Source organism: Stegostoma tigrinum, chromosome 3, assembly GCF_030684315.1.
Source record: "Stegostoma tigrinum isolate sSteTig4 chromosome 3, sSteTig4.hap1, whole genome shotgun sequence".
Classification (NCBI taxonomy): Eukaryota; Metazoa; Chordata; class Chondrichthyes; order Orectolobiformes; family Stegostomatidae; genus Stegostoma; species Stegostoma tigrinum.
The window spans coordinates 48,979,677-49,007,577 of NC_081356.1; the positions used below are offsets into that span (position 1 = coordinate 48,979,677).

Consider the following 27,901-nt stretch of genomic DNA (forward strand, 5'->3'; position numbering starts at 1 on the left):
TACCAACTTACCCAAGCACTGAAGTAAAGAATGGATCGGTTGTTATTGTATATATAATTTCTCCATCGGGTATCTCAGCATCAGTGAAATGTAGTTGGTTCTTTGTTAGATATGCTATTTCAGTCTCCTTGACAACAAGATGGCGCACAGCCCATGGTGCTTCTTCTGGGAGCTGATCATCCACTGGTGTAATACGAATAATTACAGTCTGCGATTAAATTACTTTTTGTGAGATAAGACTGGCTAGGACAGCATTAAAGAATAAAATGGCACGGATAACAGATTAATGAAATATAACAGAAATGTTATAAAGCACAATCACATGGTCAGGGACAACGTGATATTGTCATAGAATCAATACAGCACAGAAGGAGACCATTCAGCCCAATGAGTCCTTATGGGTTTGAGGTAGACGAATCCCATCAATCCCATTCCCACTGTACTCCGGAGCCCAACAAGTTTATTTCCCTCAAGTGTCCATCCAGTTTGCTTCTGATATCACTGATCATCTCCAATTCCACTGCCTCCACAGGCAGTAGGTCCCAAGCCATTAACACATACCGAGTAAAACTCTTCCTCACCTACTGCCCTGCAGCACTTATCCAAAACTTTAAACCTGTGTACCTCTAGTCTTGGTATCATCATCACCTAATAGGAAAAATTTTCTTTCTCAATTATATTTAAACCTGTTTTGATCTTGAACACCTTGATCAAATCTCCCTTCAATCTCTCTTGCTCCAAGGAGAATAGCTCCAGTTATGTCAGTGTAAACGTCTAACTGACTTTCCTCATTCTAATAACATTTGAATGACTCCTCACACCCTCTCAAGGATCCAGATTGCCTTCCTAAGGAATGGTGACCAGAAGTGGATGCAACACTTCAGCTGAACTCTGACCATTGCTTTATGAAGATCTAGTGGAACGTCCCTGCTTTTGCTCTCAAACCCTCAACTTATAAAATCCAAAATTCCATATAAATGGATTGATCCATATAAACCTCCGGCATCTTCTGATGAAGGGTCTATGCCCAAAACGTCAGCTTTTGTGCTCCTAAGACGCTGCTGTGTTCATCCAGCTCCACACTTTGTTATCTCGGATTCTCCAGCATCTGCAGTTCCCATTTATCTCTGAACCTACAGGCATTCTCTTTTGAACAATGCTATTAAGTCGAAATCACCACTCTCTAACTTTCTTGCCAAAATATTTCACCTCACAGTTCTCTGTGGTAAAGTGCACTTTCTATTTGTTCACCCATCCCACTCACCTATGTACAGCCTCTGGCAGCTGACTAGTATCATCTCACTGTCAGCGACATCTCCAAGTTTGGGATCACTGGCAAATTTTGAAATTTTGCTTCGAATTCCAACATTGACTCTTGTGCCAGTGGAAACAGTGACCAGATTAAACAGAATTAAATTAAATGGCAAATGTTAAATCATAGAATCCCTACAGTGTGGGAACAGGCCATTTGGTCCAACAAGGCCACACTGCCCCTCTGAAGAGTATCCCATCCAGACCCATTCCCCTGTATTACCAAAACATGGTGGGGCACTATGGGCAATTTAGCATGGCCAATCTGCATAGCCTGCACATTTTTGGACCGTGGGAGGAAACTGGAGCACCTGGAGGAAACCCACATTGACACAGGGAGAACATGCAAACTCCACACAGACAGTTGTCAGAAGGTGAAATCGAACCCAGGTCTCTGGTGGTGTGAGGCAGCAGTGCTAATCACTGAGCCACCGTGCTTGCCACAGTATTCCAGTGAGATGCAAAGAATTTTAAAATTTCTTTTGAGTCCTTATCTGGCACGCGCTGCTTCAAAGAATATCAAGAGCAGATTCTAAGCTTCTCAAAGTAAATTGAATTAATTGAAGTAACTTGAAGGGGAGAAAACCTGCACGGTTATGGGTAAGGAGAAGTGCAGAACTAATTGAATGGCTCTTTCAATGAATCAGTCCTCACACCATGGGTCAATCCTATTATTCACAATCCCTTCAGTGTTTACATTTTTCATCATTTTGAAAGTTTCCTTCAAATCCCCTCTGTTGCAGTGAAAAAAACCATGTTTTGTGTTTATTTTCCAGCCTACGTGTATAACATGCCTACCCTAAAGATTCAAACTGTTTGACTGAGCCAAATACCTGAAGATCTGAGAGATTTGGTGGTTCGTGGCTGTCAGATAGGATAAAATCAAAGGAATCTTGAAACACTTCATCTCCCAAGTGACGGTAATAGATCTGAGCATCAAAGAGATCACTCTGCAGAAATTTAGTGATGGGGTAACCTGTCAAGAACAAGGTTTACAAAACATGCAATTAGATAGTGACTAAAATTCCATGAATTGCGATGCCACAGCTCCCTGTGTGATCTCATTATATCATCCATAATTAGCAATTTACATTGATTACAAAAATGGTTCAGTTCATGGTTTGCACCGAGTTCACTGATTTCAGCTATGGTATGAGGTTTGGACATTGTATTTAGCATGAGACAGTGGTCTCTTTCATGAACATTATCCATGTTATCCATCTTAAAGTAAAGCAGGATCTTGCCAAAGTTGACTGGGAACAGCTCCTTGCGGAATGTGGACAGCAGTGTCCAGTGGGGGGCATTCAAAAAAGGAGTTGGAAAGAGTACAGGTCCAACATGTATCCTTTATAGTGAAAGATAGAAGCAATAAGTTCAAGCAGCGTTGGATGTTGAGGACAATTCAGAATTGGTTAAGGAAGAATAGTAGGACTTTTAGCAAGTACAAAGGGAGCAATTCAGCTGAGGCTCTAGAGGAATTTAGGATGTGCAAGAGGGAATTTAAAGTGACACGGTGGTTCAGTGGTTAGCACTGCTGCCTCACAGTGCCAGGGACTGAGTTTCAATTCCACCCTGAGGCAATTGTCTGTGCGGATACATTCTGCCAGTGGCTGCATGGGTTTCCTCCGAGTGCTCCGGTTTCCTCCCATAGTTCAAAGATGTGCAGGCTCGGTAGATTGACCATGCTAAATTGTCCACAGTATTCAGGGATGTGTAGATTCTGGAGGTTCTCGGGAGGTGGGTCTGGGTGGGTTGCTCTGAAGGTCAGTGTGGACTTGTTGGGACCTGCTTCCAGACTGTAGGGATTCTATGAAAAGCAAAAGGAAACATAACAAAAGATTTGCAAACAGGATCAGGGAGAATCCTAAGATATTTTGTAAGTACATGAAAGTGAAGAGGTTAACCAGGGAGAGAGAAGGGACCATTAGGAACAAAGGGGGCAATTGTATGTGAATATTGAAATTATGTTAAATGAATACTTCTCTTTCGTCTTAACTCTGGAAAAGGAAAACGCAGATACAGAAAGGGTCTCTGTGGAACTTGCCAGAAAACCCGGGTTGGATTTCAGCCTCAGGGGACTGTGTGGAGTTTGCACATTCTCCTTGAGTCTCTGTGGGTTTTTTCCAGGTGCCATGGTTTCCTCCCACAGTCCAAAGATGTGTAGATTAGGTGGATTGACCATGCTAAGTTGCCCATTGTGTCCAGGGATATGTAACACTAGCCTTGGCAAATGCAGGCTTACAGAGATAGTGCAAGCCTAGGTGGGATGCTCTTCAAAGCGGTGGTTTAGGTTTGATGGGCCAAATTCCATACTGTAGCGATTCAATGATTCTTCTATGATTCTAAGATGGTTATAGGTTAGTGGAAGATATAAATGGATTGGTCAGGTAGGCAGACCAGTTGTTGATGGTATTTAACTCTGACAAAGATGATGTAATGCATTTTGGAAGAAGAAACATGATGAGACAGTAATTAATAAATGTCAGAACATTGGTAGATCAGAGGAATAGAGGGATCTTTGGGCAATTATTTATTGATCTGTGAAGTTGGCACAGCGCGTGAATAGGTTAACTAAGAAGTCATATGATTTCATTAGTTGTGACATTGAGTATAAGAACAAGGAGGTCATGTTGGAGTTGTCCTAAGCATTGATTAGACCACAGTTGGAGTACTGTGTGCAGTCTGGTTACTTCACTACATGAAGGATGTGTTAGCAGTAGAGAGGGTACGGAGGACATTCACAAGGATGTCGCCTGAATGGATCAATTGAGCTATAAGGAGATAGTAGTTGGGCTTGCATTGTATTTTTTAGAGCAGAGAAGGCTGATGGGGTGACTTAATTAAGGTGTTTCAGATTACATGGACAGATTGAGCAGGAAACTGCTGTTTCTCTGGGTTGAGGGATCAATCACTGGGTGCATAATTTTAGGGTAAGGTGCAGGAGTCTGTGAGGGAATTTGAAAAAAATCCTGAATACTCAGCAGGTTGTGGGAATCTGAAATGCACTGCCTTGGAAGTTGGTGGAGGCTGAAAACCTTACAATCTTTAAAAAATATTTGAATGAGCACTTGACAAATCATAACATTCAACGACATGAGGCAGGTGCAGGAAAATGGGATTACTGAGCCTTTAGTGGCAGTTATTAGATTACCTACAGTGTGGAAACAGGCCCTTTGGCCCAACAAGTCCACACCGCTCCTTGGAGCATCCCACCCAAACCCACCCCCCTATAACCCACACATCCCTGAACACTACGGGCAATTTAGCATGGCCAATCCACCTAACCTGCACATCTTTGGACTGTGGGAGGAAACCGGAGCACCCGGAGGAAACCCACGCAGACATGAGGAGAATTTGCAAACTCTGCACAGATAGTTACTGGTGCTGTGAGGCTGCAGTGCTAACCACTGAGCCACAGTGCTGCCCTAAATCAGTTATTATCAGTGCAGACTCAATGGGATGAACAGCCTTTTCTGCACTGTATGACTCGATGGATTTTCCATCGGGAAGCATATGTGCTTGTCAAAATTTGGTCCCATTGGTTTTGTAACCGAAGTGCTAGTGATGAACATCGAGACAGGAGGCAGGAAGAAAGGTTATTTGGAAAGGCCTCCCCTTAAAATAAAAGTGACAGTGATATCTTTATTGACAATACATCATGAAGTTATGGAAAGGGAAGCACCGTACTGATTGTCCCTATGGAGCAAACGTTCCTGACTTCCAGATATCATATCGACTGTGTGTGGAGTACTTCAGTGGAGAGATCCATCTCATGACTTTATCCCCATGTTAAAAATAAACCTCATAAAACATTTCTCCATGCTTTACCATGCACACCTTCTGATTCCCTCTCCCAATGCCCTATGCATGCAAAACTGTGCTCCTCTGTCCATCTTGTGGTACTGTATAGCTCTTTTAGTGACTGTCTCAACTTGTGACCAATGACTCACCATCGCTCATCCACATGGCTGTTTAAATCTCATATGTCACTTTAGTGCCAATTCATTCCAACCCATGATTCCTGATCGAGCACCATTTTCTCTTAAACTCATCCATGACAATCCACACAGTATCTCACCATGGGCAGACCTCAGAACCATGCTAGATGAACTAAAATAATGTTGCAAGTGTAGACTATTAATGCCGTAAGTAAAATTCATATTAATAAAAACCAATTTGCTATATTTTAATGTTTGAAGTAGTTACTTACTAAAACAACTATTTGTATTCAAGTCCCACATCAAAAATTTGATCATTAATTGGAGCTGTTAATTGAACTGTAAACTATTCCTTATTTCCTCCCCCACAACACAAACACCCTCATAGAGATTATAAATTGTAAAGTCAGTTATGTAGCACCAATTCAATGAAAATCCTCAGGTTTACCCCAAAAACTGACAACTAAAATTGCAGGGAGTGACAGCAGGCTGTTCATATTCAATTTGAAGAGCCTGATTTGAAAAAACCTTGACAACTCCACTGTTCCAATGCTTTGATTCAGTAATTTTACACACATTTTTGCTTACTTTTAATAATCCAAAAGGATATTTTACCCCTTTACAAAGCGATATCTGGATTTATCTAAAACTATTTCTCTATGTGACTTTTACAGCTTAGAAATTTTGTGTAAATGCCTACAGCTTATGGTCTTCCAGCTTCCCCTCCATGTCACATGCTTTCCTGACTTGAAAATATATCACCACATTTTGCATCATCACTGGAGCAAAGCATCTTCCTAATGACATTGTGGGAGTGCCTTATCCTACTCCAGTTATTCAATAACAAGATTTACCATCATCACTTCAGCGCCAATTACAGGCAGGCAATAACCTTTAATCATGATAGTATCATAACACCTTTTGAATGAATAAGGAAAACAAACATTCTGAGATTCAAAAAATAGAACGTCACAAGGATGTTACCAGAGGGAAAGAAAAGAGAGTTTCAGTTATGAGGAGTGGTTGGAAAATTTAAGATTGTTCTCAGGGAACAAATAAGATCAAGTGGAGTAACAAAAACAGAAATTGCTAGAAAAACTCAGCAGGTCTGGCAGCAGCTGGATAGAATGTCTAGTGACACTTTTTGGAATAGAATCCCTACAGTATGGAAGCAGACCATTTGGACCATCAAGTCCACATTGACCCTCTGAAGAACGTCCCTCCCAGACCCAACCCAACTGTAACCCACCTAGCTTGCACATCCATGGACACCATGGGCAATATAGCATGGACAATCCACCTAAACTGCATGTCTTTGGACCGTGGCACAAAATTGAAGCACCTGGAAGAAATCCTCGCAGACATGCGGAAAACATGCACACACCACACAGACACTCGATGCTGGAATCAAACCTGGGTCCCTTGGCACTGTGAAGTAGCAGCGCTAACCACTGAGCTACCTTGTCACCCAACTCTCAAATGACGTTGGCCAGGAAACATAATGGTGCATCAAAGTGGTAGGCTACAGCAAGCTCAGGGTCACTTTTACAGACAAGAACACAGGACACCCAGCATGCAGTTTGTTTCTGCAGAGTAGAGGTGATCACATTGTGAACAGTGTATACAGTAGACTAAACTGAGTAAAGCGCAGGTAAATTGCTGCTTCACCTGGAAGGTGCATTTGGGGCTTTGGATTGTGAGGAGGAAGAAAGCAAATGGGCAGGCATTACACTTTGCATGATTGCAAGGGAAAGTGACATTTTGGTGTGGGAAGGCATTGGGAGTAGAGGAGGAGTGGAGCAAAGCATCCTTGGAGGGAACTGTCCCTGTGGAAGGCTGACAAGGGAGGGGAGGGGAATGTGTGTCTGGTGGTGGTATCTCACTGGAGGTGGTGGAAATGGTGGCTAACAGTATGTTGAATGTGGGTGCTATTAATGTTGTGGGATGGAAGAGAATGGGCGAGAGCAGAAGTGCTGTAGAAGAGTCAGACAGGGCTGAGGAGGCTATCTTGCAGCGTAGGGGAATCGTTGGTCGAGGAAGAGAGAGGTCATTTCGGAGGAATTTGTAGAGGATTGACATCATCAGAACAGATACAAGAGATCCGAGGAAGTTGGGAGAATGGAATGGAGTTGCTACATCAAGTAGGGTGTAAGGATGTATAGGCCAGGTAATTGTGGGAGTCAGTGCATTTGTAGTCGATAGTGGTGGCCAGCCTATCCTTAGGAATGTAAACACAGATGTTAAGGAAATGAATCAGAGATAGAATCAGGATGAAGGGTCAGGCCCAAAACGTCAGCTTTTGTGCTCCTGAGATGCTGCTGGGCCTGCTGTGTTCATCCAGCCTCACATTTTATTATCTTGGATTCTCCAGCATCTGCAGTTCCCATTATCACTGAATCAGATAGACCAGGTTAAGGTGAGAATAGGGTAGAAATTCACAGTATTCAGAACAAAAGAGGGAAACAGTACCGATAATGTCATCAATATACCGGAGAAAGAGTTGTAGGTAGGTGCCCGAATAAGATTGGAACAAGAAATGTTCCATGTACCCCACAAAGGACAGGCATAACTCAGGCCCATGGCCACATTGCCAATCTGAAGAAAGTGAGAGGAGTGAAAGATGTTGTTCTGAAGAGTTCTGCAGAACGGGCATTGGATCTGAAACAGTAAATCTGCTTTCTCTGCATTGATGCTGCAAGATCTGTTGAGTTTTCCAGAATTCTCTGTTTGTGTTTTTGATTTTCAGCAGCCACAGTTCTTAGTTTTAAGATTAAGAAGAGATTTGATTAAATCTAATGGGCTTTCTCCAAGGTGCAGCAGAGATAGAGTATACAGAAAATGATTGGCAAACCGTGGAGCTGGGGTGGATTTGTTCCATTTGTGTAACTAGTCTAGGTCCTTTGCATCACGAACTGCTTTCTCCCTTCCTCTGCTGTTCCTATACTGGTGTAGCCATGGAGCTAGGGTGATTTTATTCTCCCCCAAAAGGCCTTTAGAGATCTAGATCAGGTAATGGAAGCTGATTAAATTAAGAATGCTAAACAGGGTTAAACATGTACTCTCGGATGAGGAACTAATGGGGTTCCGTTTGAATGGCTGTGCTGAGTCCAAGTTTCCTTTATGTGTGAATTACAGATTGTAGACAAAAACTGGATCTGTTCAAATGGGGATGGGATATCTGCATACAGTTCCCAAACACCATTTGGCTAAGGAGTCTCTCCAACTATCAACATCGACACTGGTTAGGCAACTTTTGGAATACTACATTCGTTTCTGGTGTCCCTGCTACAATAAGGATATTGTGAAACTTGAAAGAGCTCGGAAAAGATTTACAAGGAAGCTGCCAGGATTCGAGGGTTTGAGCCATGAGGAGAAACTGAAAAGGCTGGGGCTATTTTCCCTGGAGTGTCTGAGTTTGAGGGTGACCTTATAGAAACTTATAAAATCATGAAGGGCATGGATAGGGTAAATAGCCAAGGTCTTTTCTCCACACTATTAGAATCCAAAGCTGGAGGACATTGGTTTAAGGTGAGGGTGGAAGGTTTAAAAGGGACCTATGGGACTGTTTCTTCATGCACAGGGTGGCATGTGTATGGAATGAACTGCCAAAGGAAATGATGGGAACTGGTACAATTACAACAAATAAAAGGTATCTGGATAGATACATGAATAGGAATGGGCCAAATGCTGGCAAATGGAACTAGATTAATTTAGGATATTTGGTCAGCATGGACGAGTTGGAATAACGGGCATGTTAGCATGTCATACAGCTCTATGAAGCTATGAATCTACATGGATTTATTAATGGCATAGAACTGCATTTTGAATCTGGAGTTACAGATGAATTCATTGTGGAGCATCATGATGCTGAGCAAGTTGTGGATAGTATATTCAGTGAGGTGGCCACACCATAGGTGCAGACTGGACAGGCAGAAAGGACATGGGTGACCAGCAGGCAGAGGAGAGGAAGATAGGAGTCCCCTGCAGCCATCTGCCTTTCTAAAAGATATATTGTTTTGGAGAGAGATGTTGGTGGAGATGACTGTGCAGAGGAAGTCATCATGGCACCATGGTTAGGTCTGCTGCACATGGCAAGATGAAAAAGCACAGCAGGGCTATAGTGGTAGGGGATTCAACTGGAGGGAAACAAACTGAATTTTTACTGAATGGCTGCAGGGCACATTCTGAAGGGGGAGGGCAAATAGACAGAGACTGTGGTGCATTTTGGTACTCATGAGATATGTAGACGAACGATTAGATTAGATTCCCTACAGTGTGGAAACAGGTGTTTGACCCAACAAGTCCACACTGCCCCTTGGAGCATCCCACCCAAACCCATCCCCCCATAACCCACACACCCCGAACACTACAGGCAATTTAGCATTGCTGATCCACCTAGCCTGCACATCTTTGGACTGTGGGAGGAAACTGGAGCACCCGGAAGAAACCCATGCAGACATGGGGAGAATGTGCAAACGCTGCACAGATAGTTACTCAAGGGTGGAATCGAACCCGGGTCCCTGGCGCTGTGAGGCTGCAGTGCTAACCACTGAGCCACGGTGCCACGGTTCTAAAAGTAGAATTTAGGGAGCAAAGTAGATTAAAGAACAGGACTTGAAAAGCTTATAATCTTTGGCAGGGTGGATCAATGGTTAGCACTGCCATCTCTCAGTGCCAAGAACCTGGGTTTGAATCTAGCCCTGGGTGACTCTCTGTGTGGAGTTTGCACATTCTCCCCGTGCCTGCGTGGGTTTCCTCCGAGTGCTCCAGCTTCCTCCCACAATCCAAAGATTTGCAGGCTAGGTAAATTGGCCATGCTAAATTGCCCTTGGTGTTCATGGATGTGTAGATTAGGTGGGTTTGGGGAATGGGTCTTGTTGGGATGCTCTGTGGGTTGGTGTGGACTTGTGTGGGCCAGAAGGGCATGTTTCCACACTGTAGGGATTCTATGATTCCGGTGCCACAAGTGAGTGAGTATAGGAACAGCAAGTTAGTCCAGATGAATGTGTGGCTACAGAAATAGTGCAGGAGGGAAGGCTTTCTTCTTCTGGGACATTAGGACTGCAGTAGGACTTGTACAAGGTGGATAGTTTCCTCTGAACCAGAATAAGACCTGCATTCTTGCACAGAAGTTTGCTAGTGTTGTTGGGTAGGGTTTAAACCACCTTGGCAGGGAAGTGACAATGTTCAGCAGGGGGAAATGAATGACTAATATTATAAGGCATAACAAATGAGTCGGGAAGGCATAGACATTGTAGTCCAGTTAACATACAAGGAAGTTTGACAAAGCTGAATGGAATTTAGTTCACTGTTAGGAGTCTGACAAACAAATTGGATGATTTGCAGGTATTTGTATGCCTGGTTTTCTAAAGTGCCGATAGTGTCAGTAGGTTAAACAGCTCTTGTGAGGCAGAAGTAAGGGGCAGTGGGTAAAGGATTTCAAGCAGGTGTTAAACCACTCAGTGCCCCTCAATGTTACAAGCAATACATATCCAGTGAAAAATGGACATTTGTACCCTACCTGCATAGCTTGTTGGAGAGTGATGAAGCTGTTGTCCAAGTGAGCAGTGTTTGCTGACACTGGAAATCTGGAATAACTTCACATGTTCCTCACTTGGAAACATGCACATATGGTTTCTGTACATCATTGTGCCATGCACAAAGTCCACACTGCACATGGAATCATAGAAACCCTACAATATGGAAGCAGGCTATTCCACCCATCAAGTCCGTAACAGCCCTCTGAACAGCATCCTACCTAGACCCTCCACCCCTACCCTAAACTTGTAATTCTGCATTTCCTGCATACACACAAAACAAGCTCAACATAGAAATGGGAATTGGATGGGGGTTTGGTTGGGGTTGGCGGTTTGTGGGGATGGGAAAGAACAGATGGCCCGATTTACCCTAAACCACCCAAGCCCTGATCTTATCGCCACCTCCCCAGCCCATCACTGTTCACAACTACATCCATTAACACACATATTCACCATCGAACACAGCTGCCCAAAAAAACAAGTACTTTACTACCAAATTGAAAAGTTGTAATGAGATACAAAAACCTAACATTGTGAGACATTTCATATCTCCACCACATTTCCTCACCTCCAAGAGAAAAGTTTAATCCAACCAAACCAAAGAAATGCAAGTTTAGTAGTTATGTCCTCATTCTTATTATAACCACCAAGCTCTCCATAACAGCTAACTTTGCAGTCTTAATCATTCTTTGTTAACTGTTGGTTGGGAAAAAATATCAAATTGAGTAAAAATCCAGTTCATTGTTTTAATAAGAACCATTCAGTTGTAACATGGGCGAATGAAAGAACATAGCGTGACAGCTACTAATGAGAGAACAAGAAATATCAGGGCTATTCTGTTAGAATGGGAGCTAAAGATATGTTGTCTGGCAGAAGAACTAATTTTCAACAACAAAATAAAACTGCAATACATTTGATTCTGCATCACCAACATCCATTTCAAACAAATACCTGAGGGTTGAGGAGCTGTTCTTTTCAGAATTTGTCCAGCCTGAGGTGGTTTGATGATTTTGAAGAGAATGTAATTGTCGTTTGAGTCCATATCTGAAGCTTGAAGCATCACCCTCTCAATCTGGATTTCCTGGTCCTCATAGAGTTCCAGGATGACATTGTTGATGAGGAATGGAGGGCTGTCATCTTTTGGAAGGATGTGAATGGGAAATTTGTGCCGGGTGCTATGATCACCATCAAAAATTCTAAAAGTGATGAAGTCATTTGTGGAATCACTGTCATCATGATGGTAATGAACAACACCGGATTTGATGTCATCGACAGTAAACATAAAACCTTTCCCACCTGCAAATGACAGAAATGACAGAAATGATACTAATTAGTGGATTGATTGCTGAATTACCATTTGACATTAATAAGAGGACATAAACTATCCCTCAGGGATTCCATAATTAGGGGAGTAGGCAGAGGTTTCTGCAGCAACAGACATAAGAACAAAAACAGAAGTTGCTGGAAAAGCTCAGCAGGTCTGGCAGCATGTGAAGAAAAAAAATCAAAATTAACGTTTCGGTCCAGTGACCCTTCCTCAGAACTGATCGTAGCTGGGAAAATGTCAGTTTATACGCAGAAAATAGGGAGGAGCTTGAGGTAGGGAGTAAACAATAGGCAGTTAGGAAAGTAAGTGAGTGCTATTTAAGTACTTACCTCAAAGCCAGTGGCCCCTTTTGCAGTAGAGAGCGGCGGGGCCCGGCGGACATGAGGTCAGAGCAGACAGGCTGTTGGGAAGGTAAGTGAGTACTATTTAACTGGGTGTGCTCTCTGCCCCAGGTCCTACATGGTAGGGCCTCCCTCCCACCCTCCTCCTCTAACCTAATTAAGAATCCACAAACTCACAGCAAAAAACAAGGGTTGAGGGAAGTGTCTGGTGAGTAAAGTGCAAGTCTTTGGCTCAGGAGTTTTTGGCGAAGAGGCTCAGTGAGGAGATTACGCCACTGTTGAAGAGGTGAAGACATGACTGCCAAGCTGATTCAGTGTGCTGCATGCATGATGTGGGAGGTCAGGGTCACTGATGATGCTTCTGGCTCCTATAACTGTGGAAAGTGTGCACACATTCAGCTTCTGAAGAAGGTTGTTGCAGCACTGAAGAAAGAACTAGATGACCTCAGGCTCATCCGGGAGAATGAGAATTTTCTGGATAGGACCTTCAGCGAGGTAATTATACCGAGGATACCAGAAGAGAGAAGGGGGATGTCGATGAGGAAGGAACGCATAAATGAAGTACAAGAGACCCCAGGGGAAGCACCTATTGTAAACAGGTTGACTCTCTTGGAAACTGTCAAGACAGACAACACTGCCAGTCCGAGAGGCAGACAGGCCTGCGAGTCAAAAATTGGTGTAGAGGCAGACCCGAGGAGTCAGACATCACGGAGAGCTGTGGTAATAGGGGACTCCATAGTGAAAGGGACTGAAAGGGGTTTCTGCGGCAACAGGCAGGATTTGAGGATGGTGTGTTGCCTTCCTGGTGCCAGGATCCAGGACGTCACTGATAGAGTGCAGGGAATACTCAAGGGCAAAGGTGAAGATCCAGAGGTGCGGGAAGAAAAGGAGGGGCATTCTACAATGGGACTGCAGAGAACTTGGAAGAAGGCTGAAAAGCAGGACTTCCAGGGTGATTATCTCCGATTTGCTTCCAGTTCCTCGGGCTGGAGAGGGCAGGAACAGGGAGATAATGGACTTGAACGTGTGGCTGAGGGACTGGTGCCGGAAGCAAGGATTTAAATTCTTGGATCATTAGGGTATGTTTTGGGGTAAGGATAAATTGTACAAGAGGGATGGCTTGCATCTTAATAGGTGGGGGACCAGCATTCTGGCAGGCAGGTTTGCCACTGCAACACAGGTGTGTTTAAACTAAGTAGTTGGGGAGGGAGGGGCCAAACTGGAAATTTAAGAATGAAGTTAAAGGAAAGTGAGAATAAGAGAAGTTAACGAAGACAACAGAATCAACGGAGCAGAAAACTCAAGAAGGGATCATACAGTATGGCCAAGTGAAATAGGGATTGATAGGAAGGGTGAGGGAAGAAGCATTTTAAAAACATTATATGTGAATGCATGAAGCATAAGAAATAAGGTGGATGAGCTTCAGGCTCAGTTGGAAATTGGCAAGTACGATGTTGTGGGGATAACTGAAGCGTGGCTTCAAGTGGACAGGGCCTGGGAAATGAATATTCAAGGCTGTACGTGCTATCGAAAGGACAGACTGATGCGCAGAGGGGGTGGGGTGGCCCTGTTGGTCAGGAATGATATTCAGTCCCTTGCGAGGGGGGACATAGAATCAGGAGATGTAGAATTAGTCTGGATAGAGCTGAGGAATTCTAAGGGAAGAAAGACCCTAATGAGCGTTATCTACAGGCCCCCAAACAGTAGTCAGGATATAGGGTGCAAGTTGAATCAAGAGTTGAAATTGGCCTGTTGCAAAGGTATCACTACAGTTGTTATGGGAGATTTCAACGTGCAGGTTGACTGGGAGAATCAGGACGGTACTGGACCCCAAGAAAGGGATTTTGTGGAATGCTTCTGAGATGGATTCTTAGAACAGCTTGTACTGGAGCCTACCAGGAAGGAGGCAATTCTGGATCTGGTGTTGTGCAATAAACCAGATTTGATCAGGGACCTCAAAGTAAAGGAGCCATTAGGAGATAGTGACCATAATATGGTAAGTTTTAATCTGCAGTTTGAGAGGGAGAAGGGAGAATCAGAAGTGTCAGTATTGTAGGTGAATAAAGGGAACTATGGAGCTATGAGGGAGGAGCTGGCCAAAGTTCAATGGTTCAATGGGATGACAGTGGAACAACAATGGCAGGTATTTCTGGATATAATGCAGAAGGTGCAGGATCAGTTCATTCCAAAGAGGAAGAAAGATCCTAAGGGGAGGCGGGGAGGGGGGGGGGGGGGCCGTGGCCGACGAGATAAGTTAAGGACTGTATACAGATAAAAGAGAAGAAGTATAACATAACAAAGATGAGCGGGAAGCCAGAGGACTGGGAAGCTTTTAAAGAGCAACAGCGGATAACTGCAAAGGCAATACACAGAGAAAAAATGAGTACGAACGAAAACTGGCCAAAAATATAAAGGAGGATAGTAAAAGCTTTTTTAGGTATTCAAAAAGAAAAAAAAATGGATAAGACTAAAATTGGGCCCTTGAAATCAGAAACGGTTGAATTTATTATGGGGAACAAGGAAATGGCAGAAGAGTTGACTATGTACTTTGGATCTGTCTTCACGAGGGAAGACACAAGCAATCTCCCAGATGCAATAGTGGCTGAAGGACCTACGGTAATGGACGAACTGAAGGGAATTTATATCAGGCAGGAAATGGTGTTGGATAGACTGTTAGGTCTGAAGGCTGATAAGTCCCCGGGACCTGATGGTCTGCATCCCAGAGTACTTAAGGAGATGGCACTAGAAATCGTGGACGCATTGGTAATCATTTTCCAATGTTCTATAGATTCAGGATCAGTTCCTGCGGATTGGAGGGTGGCTAATGTTGTCCCACTTTTCAAGAAAGGAGGGAGAGAGAAAACAGGAAATTATAGACCAGTTAGCCTGACATCAGTGGTGGGAAAGATGCTGGAGTCAATTATAAAAGATGAAATTACGACTCAATTGGAGAGCAGTAACAGGATAGGTCAGAGTCAGCATGGATTTACGATGGAGAAATCATGCTTTACTAATCTTCTGGAATTTTTTGAGCATGTATCTATGAAGATCGACAAGGGAGAACCAGTGGATGTGACGTAGTGTACCTGGACTTTCAGGAAGCCTTTGATAAAGTCCTGCATAGGAGATTGGTGAGCAAAATTAGGGCACATGGTATTGGGGGCAAAATACTGACTTGGATTGAAAATTGGCTGGCTGACAGGAAGCAAACAGTAGTGATAAACGGGTCCCTTTCGGAATGGCGGGGGTGACCAGTGGGGTACCACAAGGTTTGTGCTGGGACCGCAGCTGTTTACAATATACATTAATGATATAGACGAAGGCATTAAAAGTAATATTAGCAAATTTGCTGATGACACAAAGCTGGGTGGCAGTGTGAAATGTGAGGAGGATGTTTGGAGAATACAAGGTGACTTGGGCAGGCTAAGTGAGTGGACGAATGCATGGCAGATGCAGTTTAATGTGGCCAGATGTGTGGTTATCCACTTTGGTGGCAAGAACAGGAAGGCAGATTACTATCTCAATGAAGTCAAGTTAGGTAAAGGGGAAGTACAACGAGATCCAGGTGTTCTTGTACAACAGTCAATGAAAGCAAGTATGCAGGTACAGCAGGAAGTGAAGAAAGCTAATGGCATGCTGGCCTTCATAACAAGGGAAATTGAGTATAGGAGCAAAGAGGTCCTTCTGCAACTGTACAGGGCCCTGGTGAGACCGCACCTGGAGTATTGTGTGCAGTTTTGGTCTCCAAATTTGAGGAAGGACATTCTTGCTATTGAGGGAGTGCAGCGTAGGTTCACAAGGTCAATTCCTGGAATGGCCCGACTATCATGTTGAAAGATTGGAGCAACTGGGCTTGTATACACTTGAGTTTAGAAGGATGAGAAGGGATCTGATTGAGACGTATAAGATTATTAACGGATTGGACACTCTGGAGGCAGGAAGCATGTTTCCGCTGATGGACGAGTCCAGAACCAGAGGACACAGTTTTAAAATCAGGGGTAGGCCATTTAGAACAGAGTTGAGGAAAAACTTCTTCACCCAGAGAGTGGTGGATATGTAGAATGCTCTGCCCCAGACGGCAGTGGAGGCCAACTCTCTGGATACTTTCAAGAAAGAGATGGATAGAGCTCTTAAAGACAGTGAAATCAAGGGTTATGGGGATAAGGCAGGAACAGGATACTGATTGTGGACAATCAGCCATGATCATAATGAATGGTGGTGCTGGCTTGACGGACCAAATGGCCTACTCCTGCACCTATTGTCTATTGAAAGCACATACCGAGAGAGAAGAATAGTTGAACAGACAAAGGAGTTGATAAAGATCTGGTTGGGAGGGTGAATAGTTATTAATAGGGGCTGTTAGTGATTAACAACCGGTGGTATGTAATGACAGGCCCTGTGATAGCAAGGCCTGGTGTGTGAGGGTAGGGGCTAGGACATGGGAAAGTTCAGGTCCTAAAATTATTGAATTCGAAATTAAGTCCGGAGAGCTGCAGGGCCCCCAAGCAGAAAATGAGCTTGCACTGAGCTTTGCTGGAACACTGCAGCAAGCCAGAGAGATGTTAGCCAGGGAACAGGGTGGCGTGTTGAAGTGGCAGGCAACAGGTAGCTCAGGGTCTTTTTTGCAAGCAGTACGTAGATGTTCTGTGAAGCAATAACCCAGTCTGTGCTTCATTTCACCAATGTAGTGGAGACTGCTTTGTGAGTAGCGAATGCAGTAGACTAGATTCTGGGAACTGTAGGTGAAGTGCTGAGACATGAGAAGGCATGAAAAGGCTGTGTTCAAAGTGGAAAAGGCTAATAAAGAAATGGTTGAGTGGATGGTGTGGTGCTTGCCCATTAGCTTCTGCTGCTATAACATTTTGCTCAGAGGCTATGTGTGGCTCTTAAGTAGCCAATGATAGGTCTCTTCCCGTGGCCCATGGCATTTCACCAGTACGATTGATCTCCCTGTTATGTGGAGACCATTCTGCTAATCTGAGTGTGCTTCCCCAATTTAGGAGGGAACCCACCTTGTTGGGCCTCCTGTGGCCAATAGGAGTCCACTACTGCCAACCACGCCTTTCCCCAACCCTAACCTGTGAGGAATGTAACAAGTAGACATCAAGAGGAAATCAGTTACTAGCTTGGGTGGAGATGTGGCAGATGAAATTGAACATGCAGATGTGTGGTATGGCATTTATTGGTTGAAAGTATGATGAGACCACCTTTGGGGTATATAGGTTAATGGCAGAATTCTTGGCAGTGTGGAGGAACAGAGAGATCCTGGGGTCCACATCCATAGATCCCTCAAAGTTGCTACCCAAAGTTGATAGGGTTGTAAAGAAGGCATATGATGTGTTGGCCTTCATTGGCAAGGGAATTGAGCTTAAGAGCCGTGAGGTTATGCTGCAGCTCTATAAAACTCTGTTTAAACCACACTTGGGATATTGTGTTCAGTTCTGGTCACCTTATTGTAGGAAAGATAGGGAAGCTTTAGAGAGGGTGCAGAGGATGCTGCCTGGACTGGAGGGCAGGTCTTATGAGGAAAGGTTGAGGAAGCTAGGACTTTTTTCATTGGAGCGAAGAAGGATGAGAAGTGACTTGATAGAGGTGTACAAGATGATGAAAGGCATAGATAGAGTGGATAGTCAGAAACCTTTTCCCAGGGCGGAAATGACTATTATGCTATAATTTTAAGGTGATTGGTGGTAGGTATGGGGGGAATGTCAGAGGTAGATTCTTCACACGGAGAGATTTGGACCTGTGGAGTGCGCTGCCAGCAGTGATAGTGGAGTCAGATACTTTAGAGGCTTTCAAGTGACTCTTGGTTTGGCACATGGAGGATAGTAAAATGTAGGATATGCAAGGTAGATTGATCTTAGTAGGGTAATAGGTCGGCACAACATTGTGGGCCAAAGGACCTGTACTGTGCTGTGCTGTACTGTTCTATGTTCTATGAATACATCTTTGTGTGTGGCAGGCTGCAAAAATAACTGGAAAAGGTTTGGAATCCTAGCCTCCATAAACAGAGATGCAGGATATAAAAGCAAGCTGTTACAATTACCTTTGAGAAGTACACTGATTTGCCCTTTAGTAGAATATTGTATTCAACTTTGGAACCATCGCTTTTAGGAAGGATATGAAAACTTTAATGAGAGTTCAGCAAAGATTTTTGAGAATGGCTCCAAGGGTGAGGAACTTCAGTTAGGTGGATTGATTGGAAAACTGGGGTTATTTTTCACTGTGAGGAGAAGTGGAGGAGATTTGATAGAGTTGTTCAAAATTATGAAGGGCCTAGACTGAGTAGAGGAGGTGAAACGTAACAGCAGAATGGTTGTAAATCCAAAGAATCAATAGCACAATGAAGGAAAGCTTCTTCTCCAAATGGAGAGTTGTAAGGATCTAGCACTGATTGTTGGAAAGCATGGTGGGGAGGACAGAAACACAGTTTTCCAAAGCATTGGGATAAGCAATTGAACTGAAAAGATTTTCAGCTCTTTGGGGAAAATCTGGAAAAATGGCACAAGCCAAGTTGTCCTTATAAAGATACAGCATTGATACTAATGGGCTGAATGGTCAATACACTGGAAAAGACCATTCTCAGATCTTGTGTGATACGATGTTTAAACATATTTCAGTCCAACAACATGAAGCAGGGATTATTTACTCCAGTGGTACTCGGTCATCACAATTAGGAAAGGAAATTGAGAATAAACAAGAACAAAATAAGCTGTGTGCAGTGAAATTACCATGTGGGTCACAGAATTGTTATTGCGCAGGATGCTATTCAGCCCACCATGCCTACATGCCTTTTACCTCGTGCCAATTTCCTGCCATTTCCTGTATCCCTGGATACCATTTTATCTCCCCTAAATGCCTCAATTGATCCTGCTTCCTCCAAATTTCTAGCCTGTCCATACCACATTCCAGCTCCTCATTTGAAAAAGGTGACAGGGCATCACAGAGCCCAAGTTACATTCTTCTGTATATGTCGAGTTCTCCAGGTAGCTATTTAGAATTCCGTCTTTTCAATGTCTTGATCAGCAATGAGTTGCTGGTCATAACTGTAGGCTAAATCAACCTTTCCTCATAAGACCTACCCTCCAGTCCAGGCAGCATCCTCTGTACCTTCTCTAAAGCTTCCTTATCTTTCCTACAATAAGGTGACCAGAACTGAACACAATATCCCAAGTGTGGTTTAAACAGAGTTTTATAGAGCTGCAGCATAACCTCACGGCTCTTAAGCTAAATTGAGAACTGGCACTGCCTCCTCAATTTTAGACAGGGAAGAAACATCATAAATGTGTACGATGAGTGTCCGTTATTGGCACAGATTCTTAGCTTTCCATCTTCCTTCTTCATGGGAAAAAATGGAGGAAGCATGTGTACTTGGCATCTCTTAGATGACTCTTCATGCCAAAAACCACTGTAGTTAATTCCTGGATCTCCTCCGAGTAATGGGTTTCGATCGTGCAGTGACTAATCTTTTATTGGATGGTCATTGTTAGTAACAGTCCTATGGCTCACCACGTCACAATGCCCAGCATCATCATCACCTTTACTACAGTTGTCCTGTACTTGGTGAGAGTGGAAACAAGCTGCCTCCTCTTGGTTTCCTCCAACTCTGCGTCAATGTCCATCTTTGAAACAAGGTTAAACAGGACTCCGCAAGTTAACCGCTGTTCACGGCAGTGGCAGATTTAGGTACACCAAGTGGCAATTCTGCTACATGTGATGTTTTTAAGGGCTGATATTGATCATGGTGACATGAACTTTTGTGAAAAGTGATGGTGCGGGCAGGTAAAATGATAACCTGATTCCCTGCCACTTGAACAGTTCTAGGATCTTCTATAGGCTTGAGCACATGGAGGGAGCTCAAAGTCTCCAGTGCTCTATCTGCAGTCTATGTAACATATCTGCTTTCCAAGGATATCTGGACATTCCTTAGTACATTCGGCCCCAAGTCCTCCACTTACCTGCACTGGAGGACTGATCAGCTCATGAATAATCAGAAACCCCATGTTATGAAAAGTGTGATTGAGGACAGACAGGGCGAGCTCAATGCAGCCAAAAAGGGTTAGCTCAATTCCTGCGAAGCAGAGACATCAATGAGGGCAGAGACATCAAATTGCTCTTGGAAAATTTGGTCAGTAGCAACTGATAGCTTCACCCTTGCATCAATTGGACACAGCATTTCTACCTTGCCAAATTCATATTCATTGCTAGGCAAGTCTCTGTTGTTCTGTACAAAACCGAGTCTCTTCCTGGAGGAATGATGCAAGCTAGCAACTTCGCCAGCTCTAGCAACATGGAAAGGAGAGAAGCTTCTTCATCTTACTTGCATGCATAAAAACTCTGTCACAACTGAAACAGGCCACTAATATCTCAAAGGCTCTTGTCAGTCCCTGGAAGACCCATATATGATTGTAAGAAATAAGAACAGGAGTAGGTTGTTTGACTCCTCGCCGCCACCCCACCATTCAGGAGGATCATGGCTGATCTGTCATTTCTCACATCCAATTTCCTGCCCTTTCCCATAACTCTTGACTCCCCAACTAATCAAGAATCTAACCATTTCAGTCATAAATATACCGAGACTCTGCTCTCCTATCTCTGTGTGATGCATACCAAAGACTCCCAAACCCAGTAAGAGAAGAAAATCCTCTTCATCTCACTTCTCAAATTGGCATGTCTTAATTCAAAGAAAATGCACTCTGGTCCTAGACTTTCCCATGAGGGGAAACATCGTCTCAACATTTGCCCTGAGGTGTACCCTAAAACTCGTCTTTGTTGTAACAAAATCACCTCATTCTTCTAAATTTCAATAAATATTGTTCCAACCTGTTTACTCAGAAGGCAATCTCTTATCTCATTCTGGGATCACCTGACTGAATATTCTCTGAACCACTTCTAATGAAATAACATCTTTCCCCAAATACAGCGACCAAAACTGCTCACCGTACTCCACATGTGGTCTTACTTGTACCTTGTGCTTTTTATTTGTACATAAGGAGCAAGAGGATAACGAGAGAAAAGATTGGCCCACTCAAGGACAATGGAGGGAAGTTATGAGAGGAATCAGAGAAAATGAGTTAGAATCTTAATGAGTACTTTGCATTGGAATTCACTGCGGAGAGGGACATGACAGATTTTGAGGTGAGGGATAGATGTTTGATTACTCTAGGTCAAGTCGGCATAAGGAGGGAGGCCATGTTGGGTATTCTAAAAGGCATTAGGGTGGATAAGTCCCCAGGTCCAGATGGGATTTATCCCAGGTTTTGAGGGAAGTAAGATAGGAAATAGCCGGGGGCTTGACAGATATCTTTGCAGCATCCTTGAGCACGGGTGATGTCCTGGAAGACTGGAGAATTGCTAATGTTGGCCCCTTGTTTAAGAAGGGTAGCAAGGATAATCCAGGTAATTACAGACCGATGAGCCTAACGTCAGTGGTGGGGAAGCTGCTGGAGAAGATACTGAGGGATAGAATTTATTTACATTTGGAAGAAAATGGGCTTATCAGTGATAGGCAACATGGTTTTGTGCAGGGAAGGTCATGTCTTAACAACTTGATAGAATTCTTTGATGAAGTAACAAAGTTGGTAGATGAGGGAAGGGCTATAGATGTCATATACATGGACTTCAATAAGGCATTTGATAAGGTTCCCCATGGGAGGCTGATGGAGAAAGTGAAGTCGCATGGGATCCAGGGAGTACTAACCAGATGGATAGAGAACTGGCTGGGCAACAGGAGACAGAGAGTTGTAGTGGAAGGGAGTATCTCAAAATGGAGAACTGTGACCAGTGGTGTTCCACAGGGATGTGTGTTCGTACCACTGTTGTTTGTGATATGCATAAATGATTTGGAGGAAGGTATAGATGGTCTGATTACCAAGTTTGCAGATGACACTAAGATTGGTGGAATAGCAGATAGTGAAGGGGAATATCGGAGAATGCAGCAGAATATAGATAGATTGGAGAGATAGGTGGAGAAATGGCAGATGGAGTTCAATCCAGGCAAATGTGAGGTGATGTATTTTGGAAGATCCAATTCAACAGCAAACTACACGGTAAATGGAAAAGCCCTGGCGAAAATTGATGCACAGAGACACCTGGGTGTTCAGGTCCATCATACTCTGAAGGTGGCAGTGCAGGTCGATAGAGTGGTCAAGAAGGCATATGGCATGCTTTCATTCATTGGACAGAGTTTAGAGTACAAGAGTTGGCAGGTCATGTTGCAGTTGTACAGGACTTTGGTTCGACCACATTTGGAATACTGCGTGCATTTCTGGTCATCACATTACCAAAAGGATGTGGATGCTTTGGACAGGGTGCAGAGGAAGTTCACCGGGATGTTGCCTGGTATGGAGGACACGAGCTATGAAGAGAAGTTGAGTAGATTAGGATTATTTACAATAGAAAGACGAAGGTTGAGGGGGGACCTGAATGACGTCTGCAAAATCATGGGAGCTATCAACAGGGTGAATAGCAAGAAGCTTTTTCCCTAGAGTGGGGGACTCCCCTACTAAGGGTCACAATTTCAAGGCGAGAGGGCGAAAAGTTGAAGGGAGATATGCGTGAAAAGTTCTTTACACTGTGGGTGGTGGGTGCCTGGAACACGTTGCCAGCGGAGGTGGCAGAGGCGGGCATGATAACATCATTTAATATGTATGTAGACAGATACATGAATAGGCAAGGAGCATAGGGATATAGATCCTTGGAAAATAGGTGACAAGTTTAGATAGAGGATCTGGATCAGTGCAGGTTTGGAGAGCCAAAGGGCCTGTTCCTGTACTGCAATTTTCTTTGTTCTTTGTATAGTTAAGAACATAAGAACTAGGAGCAGGAGTAGGCCATCCAGCCCCTCGAGACTGCCCTGCCATTTAATAATGTCATGGCTGCTCTTTTTGAGACTCAGCTCCACTTACCCACCCACTCAGCATAACCCTTAATTCCTTTACTATTCAAAAATTTATCTCGCCTTGCTTGAACAACATTCAATGAGGTAACTTGAACTGCTTCACTGGGCAGGGAATTTCACAGATTCACAACTCTTTGGGTGAACAAGTTCCTCCTGACCTCAGTCCTACATCTGATTCCCTTTATTTTGAGGTGATGCCCTCTAGTCCGAGTTTCACCTGCTAGCCGAAACAAACTTGCCCCAGTTTATAACTCTTCCTTTAGGACCACTCCCATCCTTGTCCATGAGTATTGTAAAACTTACGGAATTGTGGTCGCTATTTCCAAAGTAGTCCCTTAGTGTAATTTCAACCACCTGGCCGGGTTCATTCCCCAACACCAGGTCCAGTATGGTCCCTTCCCGAGTTGGACTACATACGTACTACTGTAGAAAACCCTCCTGGACACACCTTACAAATTCTGCTCCATCTTGACCCCTAACACTGAGTGAATCCCAGTCAATGTTGGGAAAGTTAAAATCTCCCATCACCACCACCCTGTTTCTCCCACACCTTTCCATTATTTATTTACGCAATTGTACCTCTATTTCACGCTCGCTGTTGGGAGGCCTGTAGTACAGTCCCAACATCATTACTGCATCCACAGCACGCTGCTCAAATAAATGAAGACAGCTCCCTCTCGAGGTAAGCTTTTTAAAGTGGGGAAAAAACCTTACCTTCCCGGCAGCCTCCTGGTGCTCTCTGTCTCTCTCTTAACTGTCCTCCCGAAAATGAAGACCACTCCCGCTCAAGGTAAGCTTTTTAAAGTGGGAAAAACCTTACCTTCCCGGCAGCCTCCTGGTGCTCTCTGTCTCCCTCTCGCTCTCCTCCCGAAAATGAAGCGTCATCTGCAAATTTTGACACACCACACTTGGTCCCCAACTCCAAATCATCTCTGTAAATTGTAAATAATTGCGGTCCCAAAACTGATCCCTGAGGCACACCCTTCATGAACCCATGCTGGGTGTTTCCAATGGGGAAATTTATATCCAGTTATCTTGCTATTTCTTCCTTAATGATAGATTCAAGCATTTTCCCCACTACCGAAGTTAAACTAACTGGCCTATAGTGAGAGATAATAGGAACTGCAGATGCTGCAGAATCCGAGATAACAAGGTGTCGAGCTGGGTGAACACAGCAGGCCAAGCAGCATCTTAGGAGCAGGAAAGTTGACATTTCGGGCCTAGACCCTTCTATAGTTACCTGCTTTTTGTCTACTTACTTTTTCAAACAGGGGTGTCACATTGGCTGTTTTCCAACCTGCGGGAACCACCCAGAGTCCAGTAAATTTTGGTAAGTAATTAGTAGTGCATTTGCTACTTCCTCCATCATTTCTTTTAGTACCCTGGGATGCAATTCATCAGGGCCAGGAGACATGTCTACCTTTGGCCCCATTAGCTTGCCCAGCACCGCCTCCTTAGTGATAATGATAGTTTCTCGGTCCTCCCCTGCTATAACCTTCTTTCCATTTGTTTTCGGCATGTTATATGTGTCTTCCACTGTGAAGACCGACATTGAAATAACTGTTTAATGTCTCGGCTACTTCCTCATTCTCAGTTAGTAAATTGGCTTTCTCATCCTCTCAAGGACCAATGTTTACCTTTGCCATTCTTTTATGATTTATAGAAACTTTTGCTGCCTGCTTTTATATTCTGAGCTAGTTTACTCTCTTAATCTACCTTACTTTTCTTTTTTTTTTGTTGCTTTCTGTTGGCCTTCAAAGATTTCCCAGTCTCCTAGTTTCCCACTACTCTTTGCTTTTCTGTGTTTTTTTTCAGTCTGATACTTTGCATTAATTCCTCAGACATCCATGGCTGGCTCTCTCTTTTCCTACAGTTCTTCCTTATCACTGGAATATACTTCCGCTGAGCACTGTGAAAAATCATTTTGAATGTCCTCCACTGCTCCTCAATTGACCCACCATAAAGCTTTTCCTCCCATTCTACCTTAGCTAACGCTTCCCTCAACCCATTATAGACTATTTTGTTTAAGCACAGGACATAGGTGCTGGATTTAACCTTCTCACGCTTCATCTTTATTTTAAATTTGAGCATTCTGTGATCGCTCCTTCTAAGAGGATCCCTAACTGTGAGATCATTAATTCCTGTCTCATTACACAGGACTAGATCTAGGATAGCTTGCTCCCTCATACGTTCCATTACATATTATTCAAGGAAATTATCATGGATTCATTCTATGAACCCATCCTCAAGGCTGCCATGACCAACCTGGTTTGACCAATTGCTGTGTAGATTAAAATCCCCCATGATAATTGCTGTACCATTTTTAAATGCATTAGCTATTTCTATATTTATTGCCCACCCTACCACGATGTCATCATTTGGTGGCCTATAGACCACACTTATCAGTGACTTCTTCTTCCTACTATTCATAATTTCCACCCAAGTGAATTCAACATTTTGTTCAGCAGAACCTATATCATCTCTCACTACCGCCCTGATATCATCCTTAAAAATCAGAGCAAAACCATTTCCCTTACCTTCCTAGATAATAAAATGTGAGGCTGGATGAACACAGCAGGCCAAGCAGCATCTCAGGAGCACAAAAGCTGACGTTTCGGGCCTAGACCCTTCATCAGAGAGGGAGGGATGGGGAGAGGGAACTGGAATAAATAGGGAGAGAGGGGGAGGCGGACCGAAGATGGAGAGTAAAGAAGATAGGTGGAGAGAGTATAGGTGGGGAGGTAGGGAGGGGATAGGTCAGTCCAGGGAAGACGGACAGGTCAAGGAGGTGGGATGAGGTTAGTAGGTAGATGGGGGTGCGGCTTGGGGTGGGAGGAAGGGATGGGTGAGAGGAAGAACCGGTTAGGGAGGCAGAGACAGGTTGGACTGGTTTTGGGATGCAGTGGGTGGGGGGGGAAGAGCTGGGCTGGTTGTGTGGTGCAGTGGGGGGAGAGGGCGAACTGGGCTGGTTTAGGGATGCAGTAGGGGAAGGGGAGATTTTGAAACTGGTGAAGTCCACATTGATACCATTAGGCTGCAGGGTTCCCAGGCGGAATATGAGTTGCTGTTCCTGCAACTTTCGGGTGGCATCATTGTGGCAGTGCAGGAGGCCCATGATTGGCCCCCAACTGCACCACACAACCAGCCCAGCTCTTCCCCCCCACCCACTGCATCCCAAAACCAGTCCAACCTGTCTCTGCCTCCCTAACCGGTTCTTCCTCTCACCCATCCCTTCCTCCCACCCCAAGCCGCACCCCCATCTACCTACTAACCTCATCCCACCTCCTTGACCTGTCCGTCTTCCCTGGACTGGCCCATGATTGGGCCTCCTGCACTGCCACAATGATGCCACCCGAAGGTTGCAGGAACAGCAACTCATATTCCGCCTGGGAACCCTGCAGCCTAATGGTATCAATGTGGACTTCACCAGTTTCAAAATCTCCCCTTCCCCTACTGCATCCCTAAACCAGCCCAGTTCGTCCCCCCCCCCCACTGCACCACACAACCAGCCCAGCTCTTCCCCCCCACTCACTGCATCCCAAAACCAGTCCAACCTGTCTCTGCCTCCCTAACCGGTTCTTCCTCTCACCCATCCCTTCCTCCCACCCCAAGCCGCACCCCCATCTACCTACTAACCTCATCCCACCTCCTTGACCTGTCCGTCTTCCCTGGACTGACCTATCCCCTCCCTACCTCCCCACCTATACTCTCTCCACCTATCTTCTTTACTCTCCATCTTCGGTCCGCCTCCCCCTCTCTCCCTATTTATTCCAGTTCCCTCTCCCCATCCCCCCCTCTCTGATGAAGGGTCTAGGCCCGAAACGTCAGCTTTTGTGCTCCTGAGATGCTGCTTGGCCTGCTGTGTTCATCCAGCCTCACATTTTATTATCTTGGAATTCTCCAGCATCTGCAGTTCCCATTCCCTCTCTCTCCCTTACCTTCCTGTCTGTCCTTCTGAACAGTTTGATATCCCTGGATGTTTAACTCCCAGTCATGACCATCCTGCAACCATGTCTCTGTAATGGCCACTAAATCATATCCATTTGCCATGACTTGCACTGTCAACTCATCCATTTTGTTCTGAATGCTCTGACTTTTCGGACAAAGTGCCCTTATGCCAGTTTTTGCACCTTCTTTTTGGGTTCTATTACCTCCATTGCTAATAGCTCAAGTTCTCCTTCCCTTTAAGTTCTTTCCTCATATTCAATGGAGTTGAAGCTTCCTCATCACCTGCTGACCTGCTGCTTTGCCTTACATTGATTGTTATTCTCCCGCTACACTCACTTCTCCCTTCCCCCATACTTACTCGTTTAAAGTCCTATTTACCACCCTATTTACCCTTTTTGCCAGAACACTGGACCCAGCCCTGTTCAGTTGGAGTCTATCCCATCTCAGAACTGATGCCAGCGCTCCATGAAAAGGAAACCCTCTTTCCCACACCACTCTTTTAGTCATGTGTTTACTTCCCTGATCCTTGCCTCCCTATACCAATTTACACGTGGCTTGGGCAGCAATCCAGAGATTATGGCCATTGAAGACTTGTTTTT

General features: G+C 44.3%; 1 protein-coding gene across 1 annotated transcript in view; it reads right to left on the reverse strand.

The window, feature by feature from the left end:
* frem1a (Fras1 related extracellular matrix 1a) overlaps positions 1–27,901 on the reverse strand; it is a 395,391-nt gene that overhangs the window by 194,945 nt on the left and 172,545 nt on the right. Inside the window, exons 8-10 of the mRNA XM_059645008.1 lie at positions 11,738–12,082; positions 2,145–2,287; positions 12–208 (exon numbers count right to left, since the gene is read on the reverse strand). Of these exons, the coding sequence (XP_059500991.1) occupies positions 12–208; positions 2,145–2,287; positions 11,738–12,082 (685 nt within the window). The remainder of the gene's footprint in view (positions 1–11; positions 209–2,144; positions 2,288–11,737; positions 12,083–27,901) is intronic.